Source organism: Nothobranchius furzeri, chromosome 2 (assembly GCF_043380555.1).
Source record: "Nothobranchius furzeri strain GRZ-AD chromosome 2, NfurGRZ-RIMD1, whole genome shotgun sequence".
NCBI lineage: Eukaryota > Metazoa > Chordata > Actinopteri > Cyprinodontiformes > Nothobranchiidae > Nothobranchius > Nothobranchius furzeri.
Window position 1 is genome coordinate 42,728,784 of NC_091742.1, and position 24,794 is coordinate 42,753,577.

The 24,794-nt window shown below is 42.2% G+C and overlaps 2 protein-coding genes across 4 annotated transcripts in view; one reads left to right on the forward strand and one right to left on the reverse strand.

Moving 5' to 3' along the window:
- Positions 1–24,794, reverse strand: part of dctn4 (dynactin 4) — a 62,221-nt gene that overhangs the window by 18,775 nt on the left and 18,652 nt on the right. The window contains exons 4-10 of one of the 2 annotated variants that reach the window (XM_054733697.2): positions 22,572–22,615; positions 21,547–21,654; positions 20,570–20,590; positions 19,657–19,730; positions 13,970–14,082; positions 13,782–13,891; positions 13,628–13,701 (exon numbers count right to left, since the gene is read on the reverse strand). In XM_054733697.2, the coding sequence (XP_054589672.2) occupies positions 13,628–13,701; positions 13,782–13,891; positions 13,970–14,082; positions 19,657–19,730; positions 20,570–20,590; positions 21,547–21,654; positions 22,572–22,615 (544 nt within the window). The remainder of the gene's footprint in view (positions 1–13,627; positions 13,702–13,781; positions 13,892–13,969; positions 14,083–19,656; positions 19,731–20,569; positions 20,591–21,546; positions 21,655–22,571; positions 22,616–24,794) is intronic. The other variant, XM_054733698.2, reaches the window with a different exon arrangement.
- LOC139063552 (E3 SUMO-protein ligase ZBED1-like) lies at positions 15,059–18,970 on the forward strand. 2 transcript variants are annotated; one of them, XM_070545814.1, is made up of 5 exons: positions 15,059–15,989; positions 16,085–16,208; positions 16,285–16,424; positions 16,760–16,837; positions 18,476–18,970. In XM_070545814.1, exons 1-4 carry the CDS (start codon positions 15,855–15,857, stop codon positions 16,805–16,807), a joined length of 447 nt encoding a protein of 148 aa, XP_070401915.1. In that variant the 5' UTR covers positions 15,059–15,854; the 3' UTR covers positions 16,808–16,837; positions 18,476–18,970. The 2 variants fall into 2 exon arrangements, with proteins under 2 accessions (XP_070401915.1, XP_070401911.1); XM_070545810.1 differs by having other exon boundaries at positions 16,760–18,970.

The window sequence follows — 24,794 nt, forward strand, 5'->3', positions numbered from 1 at the left end:
CCCACAAGTCTGGCCTCGGGGCTCGCAGATTTTTTTGCTGCTCTCTCTCAAATCTTGGCGACACAATCTCCCAGCAACCGCTCGAACAGAGCGGTGACAAACTTGTTTTCTTCATGTCAGCTTGTCTGTGTTGTTTCAACAGATCTGCTTTTCCTGCACTAAGAACATGAAATTAAAATCATGTATTTTGTGTATCCTAAATACATTAAAATTATCTTAGTTTTAAAATGAACTTAAAGTTTGTGTGTAACCTGAGTATCCTAGAGGAGGAGTCTTGGAGGGAAAAAAATCAAGTCGTCAGTCCATTTCCCCACCACATCAGTTAAGTGAATAGGTTAAAACATTTATTGAAGTTGCCTGACAAACTTTCCACAAGCTTTATTTAAAATATCAATGCGTAAATTAAAGTAGCCATTTCACATTCGTCTTAATCAGGATATCAGTATTTTTCTTGTTGTATAAGCTGACTTGAACTGATGATAGTTTTTGTTGTCATCTAAAATTACAAATAAGCTACAAATTACTGCTTCCAAACAGAGACCCACCATGTAGTCCACAAAAGCAGGTAGCAATAGTTGCAAAACTTCATGTTCTAGAATGATCACAAGGTAATTGTTTTTTTCCTGTTTTTGTTTTAGACCTATGTACTTGCGTGTTTTAGGATAAATGTGAACATGGTCGCAGCTATGAATGAAATTTTACAAGCCAATGTTTAATATTGTGATATTTGTGAAGATGTGTTCTAATGAGCGGTATTAAGATGTGGGGGTAAACTGTTCACCTGTTTCTCATAACCAGTCATGAGGAAATATTAGGGTTGGGCATCGAGCATCGATTGGAACCGGTTCCAACTGCTCATTTTTCCCAGAATCGCTCAACGTTTTTTATTTCGATTCCTAGCTTCGATTCCTAGAACGCCGACGGAAGAGGAATCCGCGGCAGATCTCCGTGAAAAATAAACGTGATCTGCAAATTGTGATCAAGGCTTTCCAGAGCTGATCACACCAGCTGTCTGTCTGCAGCACGAGTCCCCCCTCCCCCACCCAGATATAAACACGTCTGCCGAACTTTAACTCCTGCAGCGTAGAGGAAATAAATACATCAACACGGTGGATTTAATAGAAGCTTTGAAGAACAAACTCTGGACGGTGTGAGGTGAGTTTGTCTCACCGCAGAAATAAAAACACACACGGAGCGTCAGCGTCAGATGGCTGAACGATAACCTGTAGAATAATTAAAGTCATCATGCTAGAGCAGCTTCTCTGTGGTGGACCGCACCAGCTTCTGCCACAATAAATAATAATAATAATAATAACTAGAAAAATTGCATTTGTTGCACAAATGCTGTTTGAATGCTGGACAGCTGAAACTGTAAGCTGAAGCCGCCGAACAGCTGAGCTGAAGCTGAAACAAAGCAGAACTGTCAAAATGAGCTGAATGTATTTAAAGATGTAGAAGCAAAAATCACCAACAAGCGTAATGTAGCTCAGAATATAGGCGAAGAATGGATCAAAATGCTAAACAGCAGACAATTGTAATGTTTGAACATTTTTTTTAAACTCGAAATTCGAAACGTTAAACAGCTGGCATTTGAATGAGAATAGTTCAGATTTGATATGGGATGGATGAAGAGTTGGATGAATGAAATAACGGATGGATTGTTGGATGGATGTTAGATGGTTTATTGGATGGATGGATGGATGGATAGATAGAAGCATGTATGGATTTACATGTAGATGGATGGCTTCCTTAGGCCAAGCCGATCAATTTGATGTCTCACATGCGTGGGTGTGTAATTCCATCTAGCCAGAAGATGACTGACCTCTCTCAACCAATAAGGGAGCTGGGAGGGAGCGGGGCACTTTCCCACCTTCTGATGGTCAATGAAATTGAACTTATTTCTAGTTTTAATTACAAACAGTTCAAAAACAGGAGTCTGTTAATGGCTCAATATTCTGCTTTTTATATTCATTCCTATGAGACTTGGTTAAAGTGATTTGTAGTTCCTTGTGTTGCCATGGTAACAGATGACAGAAGTCTGCATTAATAAAGCTATGTACAATAACACATGAGTCATTTACACTTTGAATAACATTTCTATATTAAAGTATGTTGATACAGTTGTGTCTAAAATGTTGTTAAATGTTGTTGCTAAGCACGTTGCCATGGAAACACAGAGCACAATATCAAGTTAATACAAGACTCCTGGGACCAAGCAGGTTGAATTGATGTACCATACGTGTGGGTGCACATTTCCTTTTAGGCAGAAGACGATTGAAAACTCTCAGCCAATGAGAGAGCAATGAAGGAGGCTGGGGCGGTTCCTGCCTTCTGACTAGTGTTAAAATGTCAGCTATGCTGCTATTTGTAAGTGTATAGAGTTTTAAGTGTATAGAGCTGGTTGGTTGGTTGGTTGGTTTGATGGATGGATGGTTGTTTGGTGTGTTGGTTGGTTGGTTGGATGGATGGATGGATTCCTTAGGCCTAGCCGATCGATTTGATGTCTCACATGTGAGGGTGTGTAAATCCATTTAGCCAGAAGATGATTGACCTCTCTCAACCAATCAGGGGGCTGGGTGGGAGCGGGGCACTTTCCCACCTTCTGACGGTCAATCAAATTGAACGTGTTTCTACACACAGAACAAACCACACAATAACACAGTATGTGCAAGCGCTTCACCTTAAATTCTCTTTAATTTTCTTGTATGTTATTTTGTGTGTGTGTGTGTGTGTGGTGTGGTGTGGGTGGGGGGTGGGGGTGGGGTGGGGGGTCATTTTGCCTTGGCCCCCAAAATGTCTTGAAACGGCCCTGGGTGTGTGACTGAGTTTTGAAGGTGATCTGAATTGTATCAAATGTATAAATATTACATGTGTGTAGTGGACATAAATCTACCTACATTTTAGTTTTCAACACTTTGTTTTGTTTTCTTGTTTTTATTGAACTATTTTCCTGTCCTGTGTCTCTCATCTTCCTGCATCATTTATGACCACATTTGACATACCGTAAATCCTCCAATACAGGCCGGTATTCAATTAAAGGCCGGGTCTCCAATTCTGGCCGGTGTTGGAGTCAGCGGAGGCAAATAATGGCCGGTCTCTTATTGTGGCCGGATGGAATGTGGTAACAAGTAAGTACGAGCGACCCAGCGGCAGGGTTGTAGTCCCCAAATCAACCAGCAAGAGGCAGTAGAAGTTCACGCAGACCTATTTTAGGCTCTTTCTTCAATGCTTTGTAACGCTACAGACACAATCCTCTATCACGCTCCTACCACACAGAGTCACGGTGTCAGTTAACCATGCTAATTCAACCCGCTCCACAGAACACATATCACCTTCCCTGTGGCTTACATAACACTCACACAACACACAAATCAGCACATAGGAACCAGCAGAACGATAGGAAACACATATAACACAATACCCAGAATGCACCTGGCTTACAACCCCAACCAGGTCATTACACTATCAAGTTCAAAGAGAACGTGCTGATTATGCTGCAGAACACTCTGGGGAGCAGCAGTAGGGGGTGTATGAACTACAGTAATCTCTCGTTTATCGCGGTAGATGCGTTCCAGACCTGGCCGCGATAGGTGAAAATCCGCGAAGTAGGGACTCCCAGCATGCCCCTCGCGGGGATTCCCTTCACGTCGCACCTACGTCACAAACCGCGGCTATAAACGGAAGTCGCCTTTCCAGCTCACCACTCAGTCATCGTTTCTTCAGATTCACGATCAGAGATTCCAACCTACCGATCAATCCAACGAACTATCAGCTCATAGTAAGTTATCTTACTTACTTCTGGAAAGCCCGGCATTTCCGTGTCACTTCGTTGACGCTCGAACGCTTGGGGGTTTCCTAGATCAGCCGGCGTTTCACCGACGCTATCACTTCCGCGTCTGTGAAACCACGCTCCCTATTGAATTATCGTATGATCACATTCTCTGTGATCAGCAACGCGCTGTGCCGGACCGTAGGTACTGACACGCGATCGTTCATGTCGGTTCATTTCCTTTAATGTTTTCTGTCTTTCAGTTGCGCCTGATGTGTATCGCTGCTGTGGAGCGGGGCGCATCAACTTGTCCTCCGACGCACAGATCACAGCAGGGAGCGCTCAGCTGTTTTCGCGGTCGGTAGATCTGCCTCCTGAGCACGGCCACAGTAACAATCAGGTGTCGCCACCTCAAAAACTAATTTAACACGCGATCGTTCATGTCAGTTCATTTCCTTTAATGTTTTCTGTCTTTTATTTGCGCCTGATGCGTTTCGCTGCATGCTGTGGAGCGGGGCGCTGCGCGCATCACCTTGTCCTCCGACGCACTGATCACTGATACAGCCGCCAAACAGCGAGCGCTCCGCTGTTTTTGCGGTCGATAGATCTTTTAGAACTGCAGTTCAAAGGTAACTCATGAGGTGAATATATATGAAGCCAGGTAGCACTTTCTCTTTAGGATTGAGAGGAGATGCAGGAAGATAATAAACATGCAGGACAGAAAAATAGTCAAATAAAAACAAGTTAGTTTTTGTACCTGCTGTTGCAACAAACAGACACCATTGAAGGTCATCAGAAGTGAGGAACAGAAAATGAAATAATTATTTTAATGTTTAGAGCAGCAGGAACTCCGAGAGGCTGCAGGCGCATCAGTGAGTTTGCGGCCGCTGCGCAGGGGGAGGGGGGAGATGGCTGAAGCAGGGGGAGGGGGGAGAGGACTGAAGCAGGAACTACCGTTGTTAAAAGAAATGTGTTTAACTTTGAAAATGTGGGCGCAATTTTAATTGTCAAAAACTCCAGCGAACCATTAGTTCATTTTGCTCAAATAGAAATAGAGGCCTGCCTCTAATACTGGCCCTCCTTCCAATAAAGGCCTGGAGCTTGATGAGCTTGAGTCAAATACAGGCCCGGGCCTGTATTAGAGGATTTACGGTACATATTTAAGTTTGTAGAACAAGCGTGAGATAATTGACTTACTGCTGGAAACCGCTGGCTTTTTGATTCCCGCTTTCTGTGAGCCTGCGGGCTGCTGTGAAGCTGTGAGCGAGGCAAAGCCGGCAGCCCCGCCCGTTGGAAACAGCGTGTGTGGACCGACCGTACCAACTTGAGGAATTGGGGGGGGGACTATAATTTCTCAACAATTAAAAACACATTGTTTTGTATTTGCAGACTAACTTTTACGTTGTGGTTTTAGAAGACAATACAGGTTTACTGATAGCATTTATACATTTACAATAACTTTTGTGGGGGGGACAACTTTGTGTGAGGGGGGGACGCTTCCCCCCCGTCCCCCCTGGGATCTCCGCCTATGATCCTGTTAACGAGAGAACCCTTGAAATCTGTCTTTCAGAAGTGAAATTGGACCTGTCAAACTTCTCATCACCATTCGAAAAGTACTGCACCGATTTGAAACATTCAAAAAGCGCGAGCGGCAGAAGACTTTGATGATCATCTGTGCTGATTTTTATGTGCCTATCATGAATTGTCTAGAAGCTATGACGAGAAACTTTTAGCTGTGTGAAGCCGAACTGAGGAGAAAATCTCTCTTCCTTTAACATGGGTTTCAATGAGCGAGAATCTGGCTCTCTCCTCTTTCTGAGGCTTGTAGCGAAAGAACGGTAACACTTACAGATAAAATGAAACCCATTCTGAAAAGCTGACAAAAATTCCTACTTTTTGAGTTATAATTTGTTTCGGTAGTCCATACGTTCTGGGGGTAGAAAGGAGTTGTTCACAGAAGATGTGAAGTTCAAAAGGCACAGTGCGGAATTCTTAAGTTAAGCCCCCTTCAGACAGGCCATGAAAAACGGAAATGTTCCGGAGTCTGTCCGTAAGACGTTTCTGTCTGAATACAAACATCCGGATAACGTGTTCCGGAATTTATCCGGACGAAGCCCCTAGTAACAGGTCCGGACTTGTTACGGACATGGTGGCTGCTTCAGACTGGTGAGGTAAAGTTCCGGACAAGAGGGAGGGGGAGGAGGAGGAGACCGAGGGACGCTGTGCGCACCTAGATAGCTCGCTGCTGTAGCATGTGGCGAACCACGGCAGCTCGCCTCCTACGGTACCGCCTAGACGCGCGACAGAGCGCTTCACACCGCTTCAGTGATTCCTTTAACCATTGAGCTTCATCATCCAGGTCTCTTACGCGTCTTCTTGTGCGCAGAATTATGCTTAAGCGCCTCGTGATTTTGATCTTGAGAGGCGCTATAGAAATGATATTTTCTTCTTCTTCTTCTTAACTTAAGTCCGATTCCCCCCACCCCACCCCCCGCCGCCGTCAGACATCTGGAACTTTTCCCTGCTGTGTGAACACAGCCGAAAGGACAAGTTCCTGTACAAAAGTAGTGTGTCTGAAAACACAGTTCCGGTTAAAAACCGGATTGAATTGTCCACAATTGTTCCAGAATGTCTGTCTGAAAAGGGCTGTAGAGTGGGAGAGACAGTTTTTTAAATTTGAATTTTCTCAAACAAATGAACCGTACAACCACAATGTTTAAAGTACAGTCATGAATTATAGCTCAAAACGAAGCTATATTCGTTAGCTGTAAGCCAGTGTGTGTCTCATTTCAATCGGACCTACGGTTCTCTCGGGACAACGCCGGAAATGGAGCAAGGGAGGGTCACTACTCCTATCTTTCCCCATTATAACTTTTGTGATTTTTTCTGAAAATTTCAAGTCGTACCTCAACTTCTACCTGCGATTTTAGAAAAACCGTAAAAGATATCAAAAAGCCTCTTTGATTTGTTAAACAGGAAAGTCTTGTGAGTTTGTTAAACTTTGAATGAAGTATCTAAGTTAAAAGGAACCCTATAGAGTTTGAGGTCAAAAAAGTGTTAGGAATTTGCTGAAAATTGACCAATCCCATTCATTTCAATGGGAAATTTTTCGCAGAAACAGCTTAATAACTCGAAAAATTTGAAAGATATCAATGCCAAAAGTAATAGCCGGAAAGAGCTTAACGAGCTGAACGTTTTGATATAAAATTGTTGAAATAGCTCAAAATTTGAAGGAGAAGAGGTTCAAAAAGTGTACGGAAGCAGAATAAGAAGAAGAAGCAGAAGAATAAAGAGAAACAGGAAAACAATAGTTTGAATGCTTTTCAGCATTCAAACAATAATAATAATAATAATAATAAATAACATTTTAATTTCCTTTCTGAACTATTTCTGTTGAGAGTTTTAATGTTTAAACCTGTTAGATTGTTACTGACAGCAGCTACGTTTAAGCTTCACTTCCTGTTGTGACTGAATGCTGCTGCAGCATGAAGGTGTAGTTCTCAGCCATCCTGGACATTATCATCCTGAGAGTTTTAGCTGAAAACAGCTGGACGTTTCTGGATATGTTGGAGACATTTAGCCTCTCGTCCCATAGGCTGCTTCCACACTTTGGTTGTGGTCAGAAACAAACACACTGGTTGTGCTGCAAGTCATCTTCTTTTTGTCTCCAAAACATGTTTTTGTCTAAATGAAGGTGATGTTGTTGTTCATAGAACTAAAATTCATGTTGAAGTTAAGATTATTTCATCAAATAGGACCTGTGTCCACGTCATGTAAAGCATGTCATGTCTTGAAAGAATCGGAATCGGGAATCGATAGGAACCAGAATCGAAACGAGGAATTGGAATCGGAATCATTCAAAATCAAACGAAGCCCAACCCTAGTGACAATAAAAGACTAACACGTGAATGAAAGGCTGCTGTTTTGTTAAAAAACTTCTAGAAATAATAGAGTCAAATCAGTGTGTTATGTGACCGAGCAGTCTGCCTCGTGTTGCACATGCAGCACATGCCATTCGCACACACTGACTCTAACCTTAACCAGCCTACTACTAACCTCAACCTCAACTAAACCTTGATTCACACCATACCTCTTAAACTAACGAGTAGAGCTCTGTAACATCCCAAAGTGAGGACTGACAAAATGTCCTCACTTTGCTACTAATGTCCTCAGTTTGCAGGTAAAAAAAACGTGTTTTGGCCGATGTATAGACCGGCGTGCACACGTGTTTATGAAAAAACAAAAGTTGGACCTGTTATGGAAATGTTATTGTTATTATTTCTTGATCATTGATTCAATCACCTGAATGTAATATGTATTTCTCTATGCCTAACACATGCTCATTTATTCACACACCCACACTCACACAAACATTCCCACACACACACATTTTCTTATCTCATGTTATAAATAAACTGAAAATTCAGGAGCTCGGGGCAGTAGCCTTGTAGCTTCTGCCTCCTCATTCCAATCTGGATACTTGTCTGTCATTTGTTTATTTTTCTCTAGTTGCAGGCACTGGTTGTTGATAAAAATCCTTGACAGGACCCAAGATGGCCGACATCAAAATGGCCACCACCCATCTTGAAAAGTTTGCCCCCTTCACATATACTAATGTGCCACAAACTGGACATTAATATCACCAACCATTCCCATTTTAATAAGGTGTATCCATATAAATGGCCCACCCTGTATTATAACTATCTATACATGTATTGTCAGCATATACTGTGAAAAATGTTGACCCTTCATTCTTTCATAATTTTTCCTGTACTCTTCAAACACTTATCCCAAAATTCCACTATCTCCACTCCGCTCCGCCCCCACCTTCCGCTGCCGCTCGCTTCCAAACTCAAATTATACTGTACCCGCTCTACAACGGCTCCGCCCCGGTGCGGTGACCTGAGGTGCGCAAACAGGCACGTGCGGGATTTTCAAGATCTTGCGATACAATCCGAGCAATAAATGGGGAAGTTAGATCCAAACACCCGTTGTGTGGGAGAAGCTCTGTTTGAGGAATTTCAGTCTGGTTTTAGAGAGTATCACAGCACTGAAACTGCATTAGTGAGAGTTACAAATGATATTCTCATGGCCTCAGATAAGAATCTTGTGTCTGTTCTAGTCTTGTTAGATCTCAGTGCTGCCTTTGACACAGTTGATCACAATGTTCTTTTAGAAAGACTTGAACATGTTGTAGGGATCAAAGGAGCAGCGTTAGGCTGGTTTAAATCCTACCTGTCTGACAGATTTCATTTTGTAAATGTGCATGACAAATCTTCATACTCCAGGGTTACTTGTGGAGTACCACAGGGTTCAGTGCTTGGACCAATTCTTTTTACTATATATATGCTCCCAATTGGTAAAATCATTAGACAGCATGGGATAAACTTCCACTGTTATGCTGATGATACTCAGCTATATTTATCCATTAACCCTGATGAACCTAATCGGTTGGGTAGATTACAGGCTTGTCTTGAGGACATAAAACATTGGATGACTCTAAACTTTTTGCTTTTACAGGGTATATGCAGAGATCTCAAAATTAAATTTAAGTCTTTTTCAAGACTTTTTATGACCTTCTAAAAATACAATTAAGACTTTATCGCAAAGAACTAATCAGCAGTTAAACACTCATATATTGTTTTTACATACTGCATTGCTTCGTTTTCTTCTTCATGATGGGTTACGTTCATCCGGGACAGCGAGGCTGTAGTAATAATACGTAAAGCCACATGGTACAAAAATGCAAGCCGTGCGCATAGAACAAAAAATTATTTTACTAGTTTGCATGCATCTATTTTTCATACCTGCAAACTCAGAGGCTGTGAAAAAAGTGACAACTAAATTTACCCCCCCCCCCCCCAAACATTTACATACATTTATTTTATTGAGAATAATAAAAAATGTTATGTGATTTATTTTGCTAATTGCTAGCTATTTTCTACCAGTCATACTGTTCAAGAGAGCTAAATATAATAAACTGACAGAACTGATCAGATAATGATTAGAGATCATCTAATAATAATTAACAATTATTATGAAACTAATTCACAGAACACCAAACATATAAACATCTGAAAATATTCCAAATGACTGTAATCATTTTTCAGTAGGATGACCAGATCCCAACTCACCAAAAGTGGGACAGAGGCTACTCACGGTGGGACGTGATGCTTCAATGCAACGAGAAAATGTAAAAATGGTTTTGAAATAAACTATTCTGCATTTTATCTCTAACATGACTGTTAAATATAAATAAAAGTAATATATGATTGATGTCTAATATATTCTATTTAAATTAAACTTGAACAGCTGTTTCTCTGTTCCTCTCCATTTACCAAAGCTTAACTCAGGCTGGACCTTCTACTGTGGCTCTGAGTAACTTTAGAAAATGAAGTAAGAAAATATCACTTCTATAGCGCCTCTCAAGATAAAAATCACAAGGCGCTTCAGAAAAACAAAAAATGTAAAAATATAAAAAAGAATTTAGAAAATGGTTAAAATATATTTAAAATGAGCAAAAAAAAGAGACAATTGTGATTAAAAATATGTTAAGAAAGAGAGAGAGTGCACAGGAAAGAGGGAAATCAGTGGATCATGAGGAAGGTGGAATAGGTGGGGAGAGTAGAATAAAGAGAGAGTGGTGAAGAAGATCATTCAAAAGCCAGCTTGAACAAGTTGGGACTGTGTTGTGGTGGTTCAACCCGATTTCCACAGAAGCTAGCGATGGATAGCTGCCGCTCTCGGCGGCTAGCAGCAGCCTTGTGGCTAGCACAGCACATGTGCGACTTTAAGGAGTTTATGCCCATTGACACGATACTTATTTTCTTCTTGCATATCGTACAGTATGTCTCGCTCACGTTCCCCTCGACTGGCTGCAGCCGCTCTTTGAAATCCGGGATATCCAGCCAGGACGCTGCAAACTTGCACTTTCCCATTCTCGTTGTGCGTTCACATTCACCAACACTCTTCCATCTTAGCATTTAGGTGCGTTCGTAATATGCACCGGGAACACCAGAGCGTTCTTTGCACTATTGAGCTTCCACCCCGTCCGCCCTGGTGCTCTGAGAGAAAAATTACTAACGCACCCACAACAGCGTAGTATTTTTATTTTAATCTTCTTATGCTCCCTCCCTCGGTTCATTAAAAAATAAAACTAAAACAAACTGTTGGCTATCTAATTCAGAAAAAAAATCTCTAAATTTAAGACTTTATAAAGCCGTGATAAGACTTTTTAGTACTTTTTAAGGGTCTTAATTTTTCCAAAATTGATTTATCACCTTTTAATACTTTTCAAGACTCCGCGGATACCCTGTTTTAAATAAAGACAAGACGGAAGTTCTCATCTTTGGACCAGAAATCCAGAAAAGGAAATTGCTTAGTCAATCACCTGACCTGAATGGAATTACATTAATCTCCGAGAACAAAGTAAGGAACCTTGGTGTTATCTTTGACCAGGACATGTCATTCAAATCCCACATTAAACAGGTTTGTAGGATTTCCTTTTTCCACCATCGGAATATTGCTAAGATTAGAAGCATCCTTTCCAGGTGTGATGCTGAAAAACTAGTTCATGCATTTATTACATCAAGACTGGATTACTGTAATTCATTACTCTCAGGAAGTCCACAGAATGTAGTTAAAAGTCTTCAGCTTGTCCAAAATGCTGCAGCTTGAGTTCTGATGAGAATTAAAAAGAGAGATCATATCTCTCCCGTCTTAGCTTCCCTACATTGGCTACCTGTTAAATTCAGAATAGATTTTAAGCTCCTTCTTCTCACATATAAAGCTCTTAATAATCAAGGTCCATCATACATCAGTGATCTGATTGTTCCATATGTTCCTAACCGAGAACTTCGCTCTCAGACTGCAGGTCTACTGGTGATTCCAAGAATATCTAAAATTAGGATGGGAGGCAGATCTTTTAGTTATCAGGCTCCTCTCCTGTGGAACCAGCTCCCAGCCTTAGTCCGTGAGGCAGACACCTTGTCTACATTTAAGAATAGGCTTAAAACATTTTATTTGATAGGGCCTATGGTTAAAATCTGATGTTAGCCTAAATCAGGACAAGTGGGGGAGTAGAGGGAGGTGGAGTGTACAGTCGGTAAAGATGGCTCTGCCTTGCACTGCCTCCAACATGCCTCTATCTAAATAGGATAGATTATCCAGAGTTATCTCTGTAGTTATGCTGCTATAGGCTTAGACTGCTGGAGGATACACTGACCACTTTCCACGCTCTACTACTTTCTTCTACAATCTGCGTATTACTTTCTGCTATTTCAGCTGTTAACTTTATTTTCTCTTGTTCACGAGTGAGGGTAGGAGGGATCGGGAGATCGACAGGCGGATTGGTTTGGCGTCTGCAGTGATGCGGACTCTGAGCCGATCTGTCGTGGGGAAGAGGGAGCTGAGCCAGAAAGCCAGGCTCTCGATTTACCGGTCGATCTACGTCCCAATCCTCACCTATGGTCATGAGCTTTGGGTAATGACCGAAAGAACGAGATCGCGGATACAAGCGGCTGAAATGAGTTTCCTCCGTAGGGTGGCCGGGCTCAGCCTTAGAGATAGGGTGAGGAGCTCGGACATTCGGGAGGGACTCGGAGTAGAACCGCTGCTCCTCCGGATCAAAAGGAGCCAGTTGAGGTGGTTTGGGCATCTGGTCAGGATGCCTCCTGGACGCCTCCCCGGGGAGGTGTTTCGGGCATGTCCTGCCGGCAGAAGGCCCCCGGGTCGACCCAGGACACGTTGGAGAGGTTACATCTCCAATCTGGTCCGGGAACGCCTTGGGGTCCTGCCGGAGGAGCTGGTGGACAAGGCCGGGGAGAGGACGGCCTGGAGCTCCCTAGTTGGGATGCTGCCCCCGCGACCCGGACCCGGATAAGCGGAGGAAGACGAGACGAGACGAAACTTTATTTTCTCTAAGTGTTTTTCTCCCCAGAAGAAGCTACAACGATGTTCTGCTGAGCTGTGGTGGCCTCATGGAGGGGGCCATCGTCTAGCACACTGCTGCTAACCACTAAAACATTCTCCCTCTCCTGATAATAACTTTTTGCTTTCCTTGACGTTGGATGTGCTACTACTAGTTTATCCATTTAATTATAGATCCACTAGGATAAATAAAATAAAGTTTACCTCTCACCAAATAGAATATTTACTAAGAAATCACAATGTAACCATAGAAACACTACTTTGTGTGTGTGTGTGTGTGTGTGTGTGTGTGTGTGTGTGTGTGTGTGTGTGCGCCTGCTCTGTCTTCTCGATCCCCAGTGAGTCGTGGAGGATGGCTGCTTATACTGAGCCAGGATTCTCTGGAGGTTTCTTCCTGTTAAAAGGGAGTTTTCCTCTCCACTGTTGCTAAATGCTTGCTTAGTATGAGGATTGCTGTATAGTCACTGACACTAGTCAGTGACTTGATGCAACCTGCTGGGTTCCTTATATAGGAAACATTATTTCTGATTGGCTTAATGAACTGTGAATTGGAATGTTTTTTATGTGAAGTGCCTTGAGACGACTCTTATCGTGATTTGGCGCTATATAAATAAACTTGAATTGAATAGAATTTAATGCATTGTTTATGAGGCCCAGTTGGGAAATTGAATAAGGTATGGTTGCCATTTGTGTTATTTTGATGGTGAGTGTTGACAATTTTGTGCGACCTTTCTTTTGAGAATTTATATTTATGTTATGATTTGACGACAGTCTGTCTTATTTAATCCAGCATGGTGGGGTGAGTTTTTGTTTTCTGTTGAGTGTTCTTAAAAAACTCTTTAAAAAATTACAATAAAAGACCTTATTCAATTCAACTAAACAAGCTGGAGGCTGATTGCAATTCCCACACAGACAGACAGTGATACTCACACAGCCACTAGCTGGATCTTAAACTTGATTGAAGTTGGATTAAACTCAGGCTTGCTTAGGTTATGCTCACATTTCTGAGGAAGGCAGTTAACAATGAATATATATCATACAAATGAGATCCAATAAGAGGAAAAAACTCCTAAGTAGTACTGACCCGGCAGCGCAGCGAACGCTTCATCAGGAGGTGTTTGTGTTTGGGGTGGAGCTGAGGCGCTCCTGCAGGCTGGAAGTCTGGCTGCAGGAGCCTCTGGCGCAGAGTGGTCACTAACAGAAGACCAAGATACACTCATTAAATTGTCACAATTTCAGAAAAATAAGTGGTTTTTCTCAAAAAACCATTACCCTCTGGTAAGGTGACCGGTCTGGTGTAACAATCCTCGGGCAATAGTTCCACTTCATCAAGGGCTTGAGCAGGCTCAATGCTGATCTCTTTCTGATCTTCCCCTTCTTTAAGACTAGGAAAAAAACACACGCACACACACCAAAATGAACAGAGCCGTGTAAACCGACTGTTCGTCTCCCATAGGCTTTTCATACTACTGGAACCAGTGAGGCTTGACGCGTTAAGAGGTCTACGTCTTTACTCATAAAATCTGGGATTACTCTAAGTAGCCATCATTCTATTTCATATAAGTTTCACCCTTTAAGGCATCGCTATTGGGTTAAAGGCGAAGCCAGATGTAGCCTACGCCTCAATGGTTCAGATCAAACCATCAGAAACACATCTGATAACATTTCATTAGGGGAAAACAAGTGACCTAACCAACCCAGCAAGGTAATAAACATCGCTCCACCAACGGGAGGGTGATAAGTGTGCAGAGAAGTGAGTGATAGAGGCCATCACCGGGAGCAATAAATGCATCAGAGATGGTGAAGTGACATGCTACTCCAATTAGAGAGTTGGCATTAAACAAAGGCACTCGCAGTGAGAGCAAACCGAAGCAGATGAGCTGGTCCAAGTGGCTGGGGAGAGGGAAGTCTGAGCCTCCCTGCTAATGGCGCTAACACATTAGCGTCGGCACCGTCGGGGTTTGGTCGGGCTGGATGGCGTAAGTTTGGTCTCGAAATAAGATCATTTGTTTGTAGACTAAAGAGTTGGGGAGAAAATAGCAAAAACGTTATCTTTCTGGCGCTAGAGCAAACTATTATGGATATGAACTGTAAATTTCTGGATAGAATATATATTTTTCAAAACTAAAAGGGCTAAAGCTTTTTAAGCCATGCCCACTTTTAAATCATATCCGTGCCAAGGTCTGTGCAAATCCATCAAGCCGTTATGTTGAAAGAAACTTTTTAATCCTTTAAAAATTGGTGAATCAGATCAAAATTGGACATATATGGCTTACAGCTCATACTTGATGAGAATCTAGAGCTAGCGCAATGACTTTGATATTGCATCATTTGCAATATTTTAACATTTTTGTAGTTTTCTTCATCACAATGATTTAACTTCATCTATTGATCATATGTCCCGAGTTTCAAGTCCATTCGACAAAATATGACGGATTGGTAAATAAAAAAGTTTTGTGTTTTTTGCAATCTAGAAAAAAATCTAATTAGGCGGAAATGGGCATGGCCAATAATAAACATATGCAAAATCATCAAGGGTGCAAGCACATATAAAGTTTTTGAGTGTGCGACCAACGGTTTGGAAGTTATTAGTCGAAACAAATTTATCTTTGCAATAGCGCCACCTAGGTGTTTTTGGGTAAAAGAACACACGTTATTTTGGCAGTTCCCGCATTAACAAGCAAGGAAAATGTAAACAAGGAAAGGTTTACTTTCTGTTCCGTTTGCCTCAGCTACAGAGGCTTCACAGGTAATGACAAACTTTTTTTTACTGGTTAAGCAACTGAAAATGTGCCTGTGACTAATTTTGAAAGTTTCTAGAGGTTTTATGCTGCTTTTGTGTTTGACTTACTGGGAGCAAAAAAAATGTGAGCGTAACATCCCTAATATGTTATTATGTACAGGTTGGCAACATAATCCAGTCTAACTTGTATTCAGATGTAAAAGTGTTTGTGAATTACATGCTACTAGTGATGGGTCCAGCAACACCGACACACCGGCGCATGTGTCAAGCTCATGGAGCGAAACCTGTGTCGATCAGTGTCGATGCGTGTGTTGCTTTAAGAAAAAGTCACGTGACCAACACTGCTGCTGTGTCGCTCATTGCCGAGGCGCCAAACTGTGTTTATAAGGTATCGACTCTGCATCTGTCAACGGGATGAGTCGCCGCGAAAAAATTACCATTTCAAAGATAAAACAAGACATCCCTCTTTACATCAAGAAAATGGAGCCAGAGAGGAAAAGAAAAGTTTCTGCTGTATGGGATCATTTTGATCTTTTAACAGCAAATAAGGTACGTGTTTGTCTTTCCTTGTTTCTGCGCATCTGTCAGAGTTGAAAATAGCAATGTGACTGACTCAGTGTAAATTATTTATTTAATTTAATTAGGTTAAATGTCGGATCTGCTCAGCCGAGTTGTCTTATACAAATAAGAGCACTTCCTCAATGCTGAGACATTACAGAGTCAAGCATGAAAACGAAGAGGAAGCAAATACACCAAGAACGAACACAGGTAGACCTATATAGACACTGGGCGTGCTTTGTCACAGTTGTTTTACTAATATATGTTTTATTATTTTGAAATCTAGAATCTAGGAAGATTGCTCTGGACCAAGCAGTCCTGAATTTTATTATAAAGGACTGCCAACCCCTGAGTATTGTGGAGAGTGAGGGGTTCAGGGGGTTGATTCAGGCCCTTGATCCATCTTACGTTTTGCCAACCAGAAAGGTTTGTATACACAATGTCTCAGATAGCTGCTGTTACTCATGTAATATATACAGTGCTTAACAAATGTATTAGACCATCGTCTGATTTAAGGTTTATGACACAGCAAACAAAAATAAACACTTGTGATTCAAATATCATGCATGCTTGAATAATTTCTGTCCGGTGTGTCAGCTCACATTTGGGTATAAAACTGGATTCAGTTTTAAATTCCTACCTTCTATTCAACAGGGCAAAACACAGAGAACTTCATAGCTGGATGTTTTTCTTGCTTTAATGACAGGTGGTCTAATTAATGTGTTAAGTACTAGACTAATTTGATTTTGATTCATTTTCAGACGGTTAAGGAAATGATGGCCAAAAAGCATGCGGAGGAACTCGAATGAGTAAAAAGGGAAGTACAGCAAGCTGTGGCAGTGAGTATAACAGCTGACATGTGGACCTCCTTGAACATGGAGGCTTACTTAGCTCTTACCTGTCACTACATCAATGATAATATGCAGTTGTGTACATCTGTGTTGGGAGTCAAACACTTTCCACAAAGTCACACTGCTGACAATCTGGCCCAAGTCAAAAGGGGCATGATGGACGACTGGGCCATAACAAATAAGGTAAGGTGTCTTGTGACCGACGCAGCACCAAACATGATAGCAGCAACACGAACTCTTCAAATTCGACATTCAATCTGCATTGCACACAAACTAAATTTAATAGTCAAAAAATCCTGTGATCAGATCCCTGAACTTTCATCCATAAGACACAAATCTAGGCAAATTGTATCATTCTTCAGATCCAGCACCACAGCAAAAGAGAAGCTAGCTCAAGTGCAGCAACAGATGGGACGGCCCACCTTGAAACTTGTCACTGAGGTACCAACACGTTGGAACAGCACATATCAGATGCTGTCACGGCTACATGATGAGAAAGAAGCAGTGTGGGTATCTCTTGCCTCTCTCCAAACAGATTTAACTCCACTCACAGCTGATGAGTTCAACATCTTAAGGGAAGCACTTCTTGTGCTGGCCCCTTTCCATCAGGCCACAGTGGAGTTGTCTGAGGAGAGTTTCAGGATCAAAGGTCATCCCGATGATGAAAATGCTAAATTGTGCACTTGAGCGGAACTCTTTACATCTACACACACAAGCAGCCACACATCTCCATGACCAACTTAGACGTCGCGTCACAGACACTGCTTCCAATCTGGAGTCATTAAGTGTGTTGACCCTATCAACACTTTTAGACCCCAGATTTACGTGCGGCGCCCTCTGTTCCGACGTCCGGCAAAAATAGAATCGATCCTATTTTTGCCGGACGCCGGAGCACCTCCGCAGTAAAAGGACAGAAATCACAACGGCCCAACAGGAAAAGGAGCAAGCACATCTTCCGTTTTTCACAATAAATCGCTAAACAAAAGGCGTTTTTTGTTTCATATGCACAGGTTTAACAACTTTTAACAACTATCAATGGCGGCTGAAGTTTAAATGCACAAAAATAAGCCATAAATACAGTTGCCACTATCAAAGTAGTCACACTTTGTTGATCCAAACACTGCTGATCTCTCAACACAATGATGGGCAGATTAAACAGCTCATTTCCGATGCTTCTCCCGCACAACGGGTGTTTGGATCTAACTTCCGCGTTTATTGCTCGGACTGTATCGCAAGATCTCGAAAATCCCGCGCATGCTTGTTTGCCCCCTTCAGGTCTCCGCACCGGAGCGGAGCCGTTGTAGAGCGGGTACCAGTAAAAATTGAGTTCGGAAGCGAGCGGCTGCGGAAGGCGGGGGCGGACCGGAGCGGAGCGGAGCGGAGGTAGTGGAATTTGGGGGTTAAAACACTTGGATTTCGTAGTTCCTCCCAGTGTAGTGAGGCTGTCAATCGCCTGAAAATGGAGTGTGCTGCAGTAATTGGTCACACAACATCTGAGCCACAGCCTGGACCTTCATTAGAGCAGTTACCCACTTCAGGCAAGTTGTTCAGTATTATCAGTTTATTTTCACATTTGTTTTGTTGCTAACAAAAACTAAAACTTCTATGTATTTTTTATTATTTCAGATAATCTGTGGCAGCAGCTTGATCAAGAGGTTGGCAGACAAACCACCAATGCAACAGCTGACTCGATCATTGAGGTCCAGCGCTACTTAGCAGAGGGAAACATTTCAAGACAAGAAGATCCATTAACATACTGGGGGAACCGGAAGACATCCTACCCACACCTTTTCCACCTGGCTTTACAGTTTTTGTGTACCCCAGCTTCTTCTGTGCCCTGTGAACGTGTGTTTTCGAAAGCTGGTGAAATAGTGTCCAAAAAACGTAATAGACTAAATGCCAACACATTGGATAAACTTATTTTTCTTAATAAAAATTTATAAAAATAAAAAAAACTTGAGTCAATGACACTGAAATGGGTAATATCACATTCACAGCACTGTCACTTTAATTGTCACTTGGTATCATTCACAGAATATTTTGAGTTGTATAGATTTTAAATTTAGAAGTTTAAAATAATAACTTATGAAGTAGGCCTACAATAGCTTACAGTGTATACAAGTATGATTAGGTCATTGAATCAGCATCTGTTGTGTCTCCAGTATGTTGCCTGCAAAAATATTTAAAGTCCAGTAGGTGTCATTGTAGAGCAAAACAGCAGCACTGTGTCGACACAGTTTCAATACTATTTGGGGAATGTGCTGAAACGCTTCATGAGGCTTCATCTACCCATCACTACATGCTACAACAGCTTGACACACACCTGCTGCAGTGTGCGGAGCAACTAGTGGCAACAACAAGACGGTAGCTGCAGCGGCTCTGCCCCACGACGCTGCAGACATCCACACAAACGGGACGGTGAGGATTTTTCTTCCGCTTTTAGAGTTTAGTTGTTTACAACCATCACGTTTTTTCGGAACCATACTTGCTCGTGAGAATGCAACCTGCTAGTTTAACATTAGTAATTCTGCTCGTAGTTTCGCTCTTGTTCCCAAACCAAACTTGATTCAAACCGTTTCTGCCTTTTACAATGGTTTGTGTCTTTGCTGGTTTCTCCATTTTCCTCCACAGCATCAAGACCACCACGTAGTGCGCCAGTAACATGTGGAGCACACATTTAACGAAGCTTCGAATCAGTAAAAGAATGAATCGAGTAATTTAATGAATCAAACCATCCGGTGACTCGTTTCAGCCCTACATTCTTTGTATATGGTCACAAGCAGCAACAATGATAAAAGACAACTCACGAGAGTCCAGCCAGGCTTGAAACGGGAGCTCCAGACCTCTGCCTCTGCAGTCGGCTTCCAAGTCCATATTTCTCCTGGGTGGTTTTGGACAATGAGGCATGGTTAGACAAACCAAAAGACAACTTGAGGAGCAGCAGGTGGAGGGGGGGGGGGGGGGGGGTCCAGTCATGATAACTTATGGAAATAATTTACAATGAGTTCTTTACGAGACACATTTCAAATGGTCTATCTAAAGAAGGGATTTGATCCATCAGACCACAAATTGGTTTTGAAACTTTAAAGTAATTAATAAGCAAAACGAGAGCAGTGGCAGAAAAACAAAAGGAATTATCTTTCGTTTTATTTATTGTTTTCCCAAAAGGACACTTGGCAGTTTTGGCTGGCTTTAACACCCTCTAGTGTCCATATTAACTCACTGTTGTAAAAAAAAATCCATCTTCATTCAGACATTCATTTTCTCTTTTGTTCCATCAGAAAAAAGTTTTCATTGTTTGTTCTGAGGCTTTGTTATGAGGAGCATGACAGTAAATGCCGACCATCTCCAGCTTGTTCTGAGGTGTAAACATGGGTTGCTGTAAAGCGTTACGGATTCTCGTGAGATACATGAGTTCACCATCTGTTGAGGCTCAAGACAACTGATTCAGTATTCTCCCCAAAAGGAGTGGAAGGGGCTTAAGGACTAATCATTCACACTGTGAACAGCCATCAACACAGACCGGCTCAGTCTAATATTTTTTAAATATTAAAGGTTACTTAGTTTGCCTTTTAGACAAATAATTCATCTCTCTTCTTTCCCTTGTGCCGATCTCAGCCTCATTCCTCCAGTGAGTTATTCATGAGATTCCTGAGAGCTCAGGCAAGTCAAAACTGCCCTTAAGACAAAACTACTCAAACTGTGAAAAATACAACTCACCACCGCATGAATTGTGTGTTGCTGGGAGAAACAAAGCAAAAGTCAGAGTGCAGAAGCAAAATGAAAAAAATAAATAGTTGAAACCAAAGAAAGTCAGCTAAACAAATAGTAGCCTTGGGTTACATTCAAACGTGACAGAAATGCATCAGTGATGGGGAGATAACTGCAGGACATTTCATCTAAACAGGAAAAATCAACTTATATGAATGAAACTTCATTTGTATAAAGCAGAAAGCAGGTAGAGTTCACTAGGGACGCACCGATTGATCACATTTGATCGGCCGATAGCGCCCCTATCAGTTCTGATTGCAGTTTTCCAAATAGATGAAAGCAGGCTGATCAGATGACGTTTAAAACAAACCACCACAAGGACACCCTGTCCTGCGTCTCAAACGCATGTCTCTTACTGGGGCATGGTGTTTACAAAGCACCTACACTGAAAACGGCATCACCGGTACGGAAGTTTTACAGTGTGTCCAAAAAGGACAACAAATGTGCGACTGCAAATGAGTTTTGATCTGAAAACAGTAAAAAAAAATAAACCTGGCAAGTCTGTAGCACTCATAATGTCATAGAAAACTTGAAGCCAAAACCCACAAGATAGGTATTGGTAATCGGTGACGAGCATTCTTGGATATCGGCAGCAAAAACCTGATCGGTGCATCCCTAGTGTTAACATTATGCCACGTTGAACATCCAAATTTCTGATAAATAAAGAAAACTGTATGGAAACTTTAAAGTAGAAAGGAGAATAACTGAAAACAGGATAAATGTGTCAAAATGCATTTAAAACCAACAGGAGCAGCACGTGCTACTACGGAGACATTCTTAAGGTGTGTTAAATCTTTTCACTGCAAATGACTTCTGATCTGAAAACAGTAAAAAACTAAACCTGACATTTTAAAAGATTACAAAAAAGGGTGTGACATTTTACAAAATGCGGTATGAAATAACTTTTGAGCGAGGGAGCGGAGTACCGAGAATGCCAGGGGCATGCATTGTCGTCTCCTGGCCACCTTCTTCCTGTCCCTCTCCTGCTTTTCTCTGTGGGCCAGCTGCTGATAGTAGTCAATCAACTTGGAGATCTGCAATGACACAAAGTCACATGCACGCACACACACCAAAACACACGCACACACACCAAAACACACAGATTCTGAGGAATACTGGGTTCTTACGGGTTTCTTCAAGCTGAATTAAAATCTTTTAAGACCTTTTAGAAATAAAAACCTCGATACCCGTTTCACGGCCCTAGCTGTAAAGAAAAACTAAATCCTTGAACTCTTGATCCTTTAGTTTCTACACATGTGATATGTATAGAGGACACTTTGGTGGTGCTTTATGTATTTTTATCACAACAAAAATGTTCAAGGCCCAAACAAGATCTTGAGTTATAAATAAGCTCTTCTTCATACAGAAGAAAAGGTAGATGGATAGATTTGAATGTCGGTACAAAATATAGATTCCTTAAAAATTTGCCTCCAATATAAAACTGAATGCTTAACTAATCATTTATTCTCTTACTTGAATTTATAGTATTTTCTTTACCATATGCCAGTAAAAAGGACTAGAAAGTCTCGGAGCAAGCTCATCTTTAGCTTAAAAACGTGATTAAATCAGGTTAAGGGAGCAGTATACTTACAGGATATAAATAAAACACTATTTGATTAATGTTGTGTATAATATAATAATTTTCAGCCAAAGATGCTGGTGCATTGGGTTTAAATATTGTGAGCATCAGTGATGAAGTAAAATACAATTTTTAAACATCCAATCGTAACAATCTGAAGTAATTGTGTTTCTGCATTTGAAACTCTTTTGGAAAAGAGCAAATGAGATGATTAGGTAATAAAACACATGCGAACTGGAGTGAATAGTTAAAATCTACCCATCTGTGCAGCCACTGTCTGCTTTTGCCCAAGGCTTCTGTTCTATTTATACAATTTATTAAGAGATCTATTCAGACATGCTGTGTGTGTGATCAACAAGCACGAGTTCCTACCCGCTGAACGTGAGGGTTTTCTGGCTCCTGCCATCCTCCACTGGCTGAAAATAAACAAATTAAAACCTAAATTAAAAACGAACAACTACAACAACAACAATACATTTCATTGAAAGGGATATTCCACCCTAAATTTAAATTTTGTCAGGTGACATACCGTAAATCCTCTAATACAGGCCCGGGCCTGTATTTGACTCAAGCTCATCAAGCTCCAGGCCTTTATTGGAAGGAGGGCCAGTATTAGAGGCAGGCCTCTATTTCTATTTGAGCAAAATGAACTAATGGTTCGCTGGAGTTTTTGACAATTAAAATTGCGCCCACATTTTCAAAGGTAAACACATTTCTTTTAACAATGGTAGTTTCTGCTTCAGCCCTCTCCCCCCTCCCCCTGCGCAGCGGCCGCAAACTCACTGATGCGCCTGCAGCCTCTCGGAGTTCCTGCTGCTCTAAACATTAAAATAATTATTTCATTTTCTGTTCCTCACTTCTGATGACCTTCAATGGTGTCTGTTTGTTGCAACCACCAGGTACAAAAACTAACTTGTTTTTATTTGACTCTTTTTCTGTCCTGCCTGTTTATTATCTTCCTGCATCTCCTCTCAATCCTAAAGAAAAACTGCTACCTGGGTTCATATATATTCACCTCATGAGTTACCTTTGAACTGCAGCTCTAAAAGATCTACCGACCGCAAAAACAGCAGAGTGCACGCTGCTTGGTGGCCGCACCAGTGATCGGTGCGTCACCGGATGACAAGTTGATGCGCCCCGCTCCACAGCAAAACGCATCAGGCGCAAATAAAAGACAGAAAACATTAAAGGAAATGAACCGACATGAACGATCGCGTGTTAAATAATTTGGCAACACCTGATTGTTACTGTGGCCGTGCTCAGGAGGCAGATCTACCGACCGCAAAAACAGCAGAGCGCTCACTGTTTGGCGGCCGTATCAGTGATCAGTGCGTCGGAGGACAAGGTGATGCGCGCAGCGCCCCGCTCCACAGCATGCAGCGAAACGCATCAGGCGCAAATAAAAGACAGAAAACATTAAAGGAAATGAATTGACATGAACGATCGCGTGTTAAATTAAGTTTTTGAGGTGGCGACACTTGATTGTTACTGTGGCCGTGCTCAGGAGGCAGATCTACCGACCGCGAAAACAGCGGAGCGCTCCCTGCTTGCCGGCCGCATCAGTGATCTGTGCGTCGGAGGACAAGGTGAAGCCCCCGCTCCACAGCAGCGATACACATCAGGCGCGAATAAAAGACAGAAAACATTAAAGGAAATGAACCGACATGAACGATCGCGTGTCAGTACCTACGGTCTGGCACAGCGCGTTGCCCCCCCACCCCCCGAGCGCAGGAGCTTGTCACCTGCTGACAGCAGGCTGCTGTCTTTTCCGAGGGCTGCATCTTGCCGGTCATTATCACGTGACAGCGACTAGTCGACGACAGGCATAAAAAGTCACTATAGTGAAGTTGACTAGTTCATACAACCCCTACTGCTGCTCCCCAGAGTGTTCTGCAGCATAATCAGCACGTTCTCTTTGAACTTGATAGTGTAATGACCTGGCTAGGGTTGTAAGCCAGGTGCATTCTGGGTATTGTGTTATATGTGTTTCCTATAGTTCTGTTAGTTCCTATGTGCTGATTTGCGTGTTGTGTGAGTGTTATGTAAGCCACAGGGAAGGTGATGTGTGTTCTGTGGAGGGGTTGAATTAGCATGGTTAACTGACACCGTGACTCTGTGTGGTAGGAGCGTGATAGAGGATCGTGTCTGTAGCGTTACAAAGCGTTGAAGAAAAAGCCTAATAAAGGTCTGTGTGAACCTCTACTGCCTCCTGCTGGTTGATTTGGGGACTATAACCCTGCCGCTGAGATGCTCATACTTGCTTGTTACCACATTCCACCCGGCCACAATAAGAGACCGGCCATTATTTACCTCCGCTGACTCCGACACCGGCCAAGATTGGAGACCCGGCCTTTAATTGAATACCGGCCTGTATTGGAGGATTTACGGTATTTCCTAGCGTTAGATAAGTGGTGGTGGTGGTGGTGGTGGGGGGGGGGGGAAGACATTTTTTTACCAGCCTAGTCACTCTCCTGACCCGGCTGTACTCCTTTTGCTGTAGCTTAGCATAAAACTCAGTAAGTGAATGGCTCCAGCTAGCACTGGGAGCAAAAGCATCCTTAAAATCACTCAGTGCAGTAGTGACCCCATTCTGCT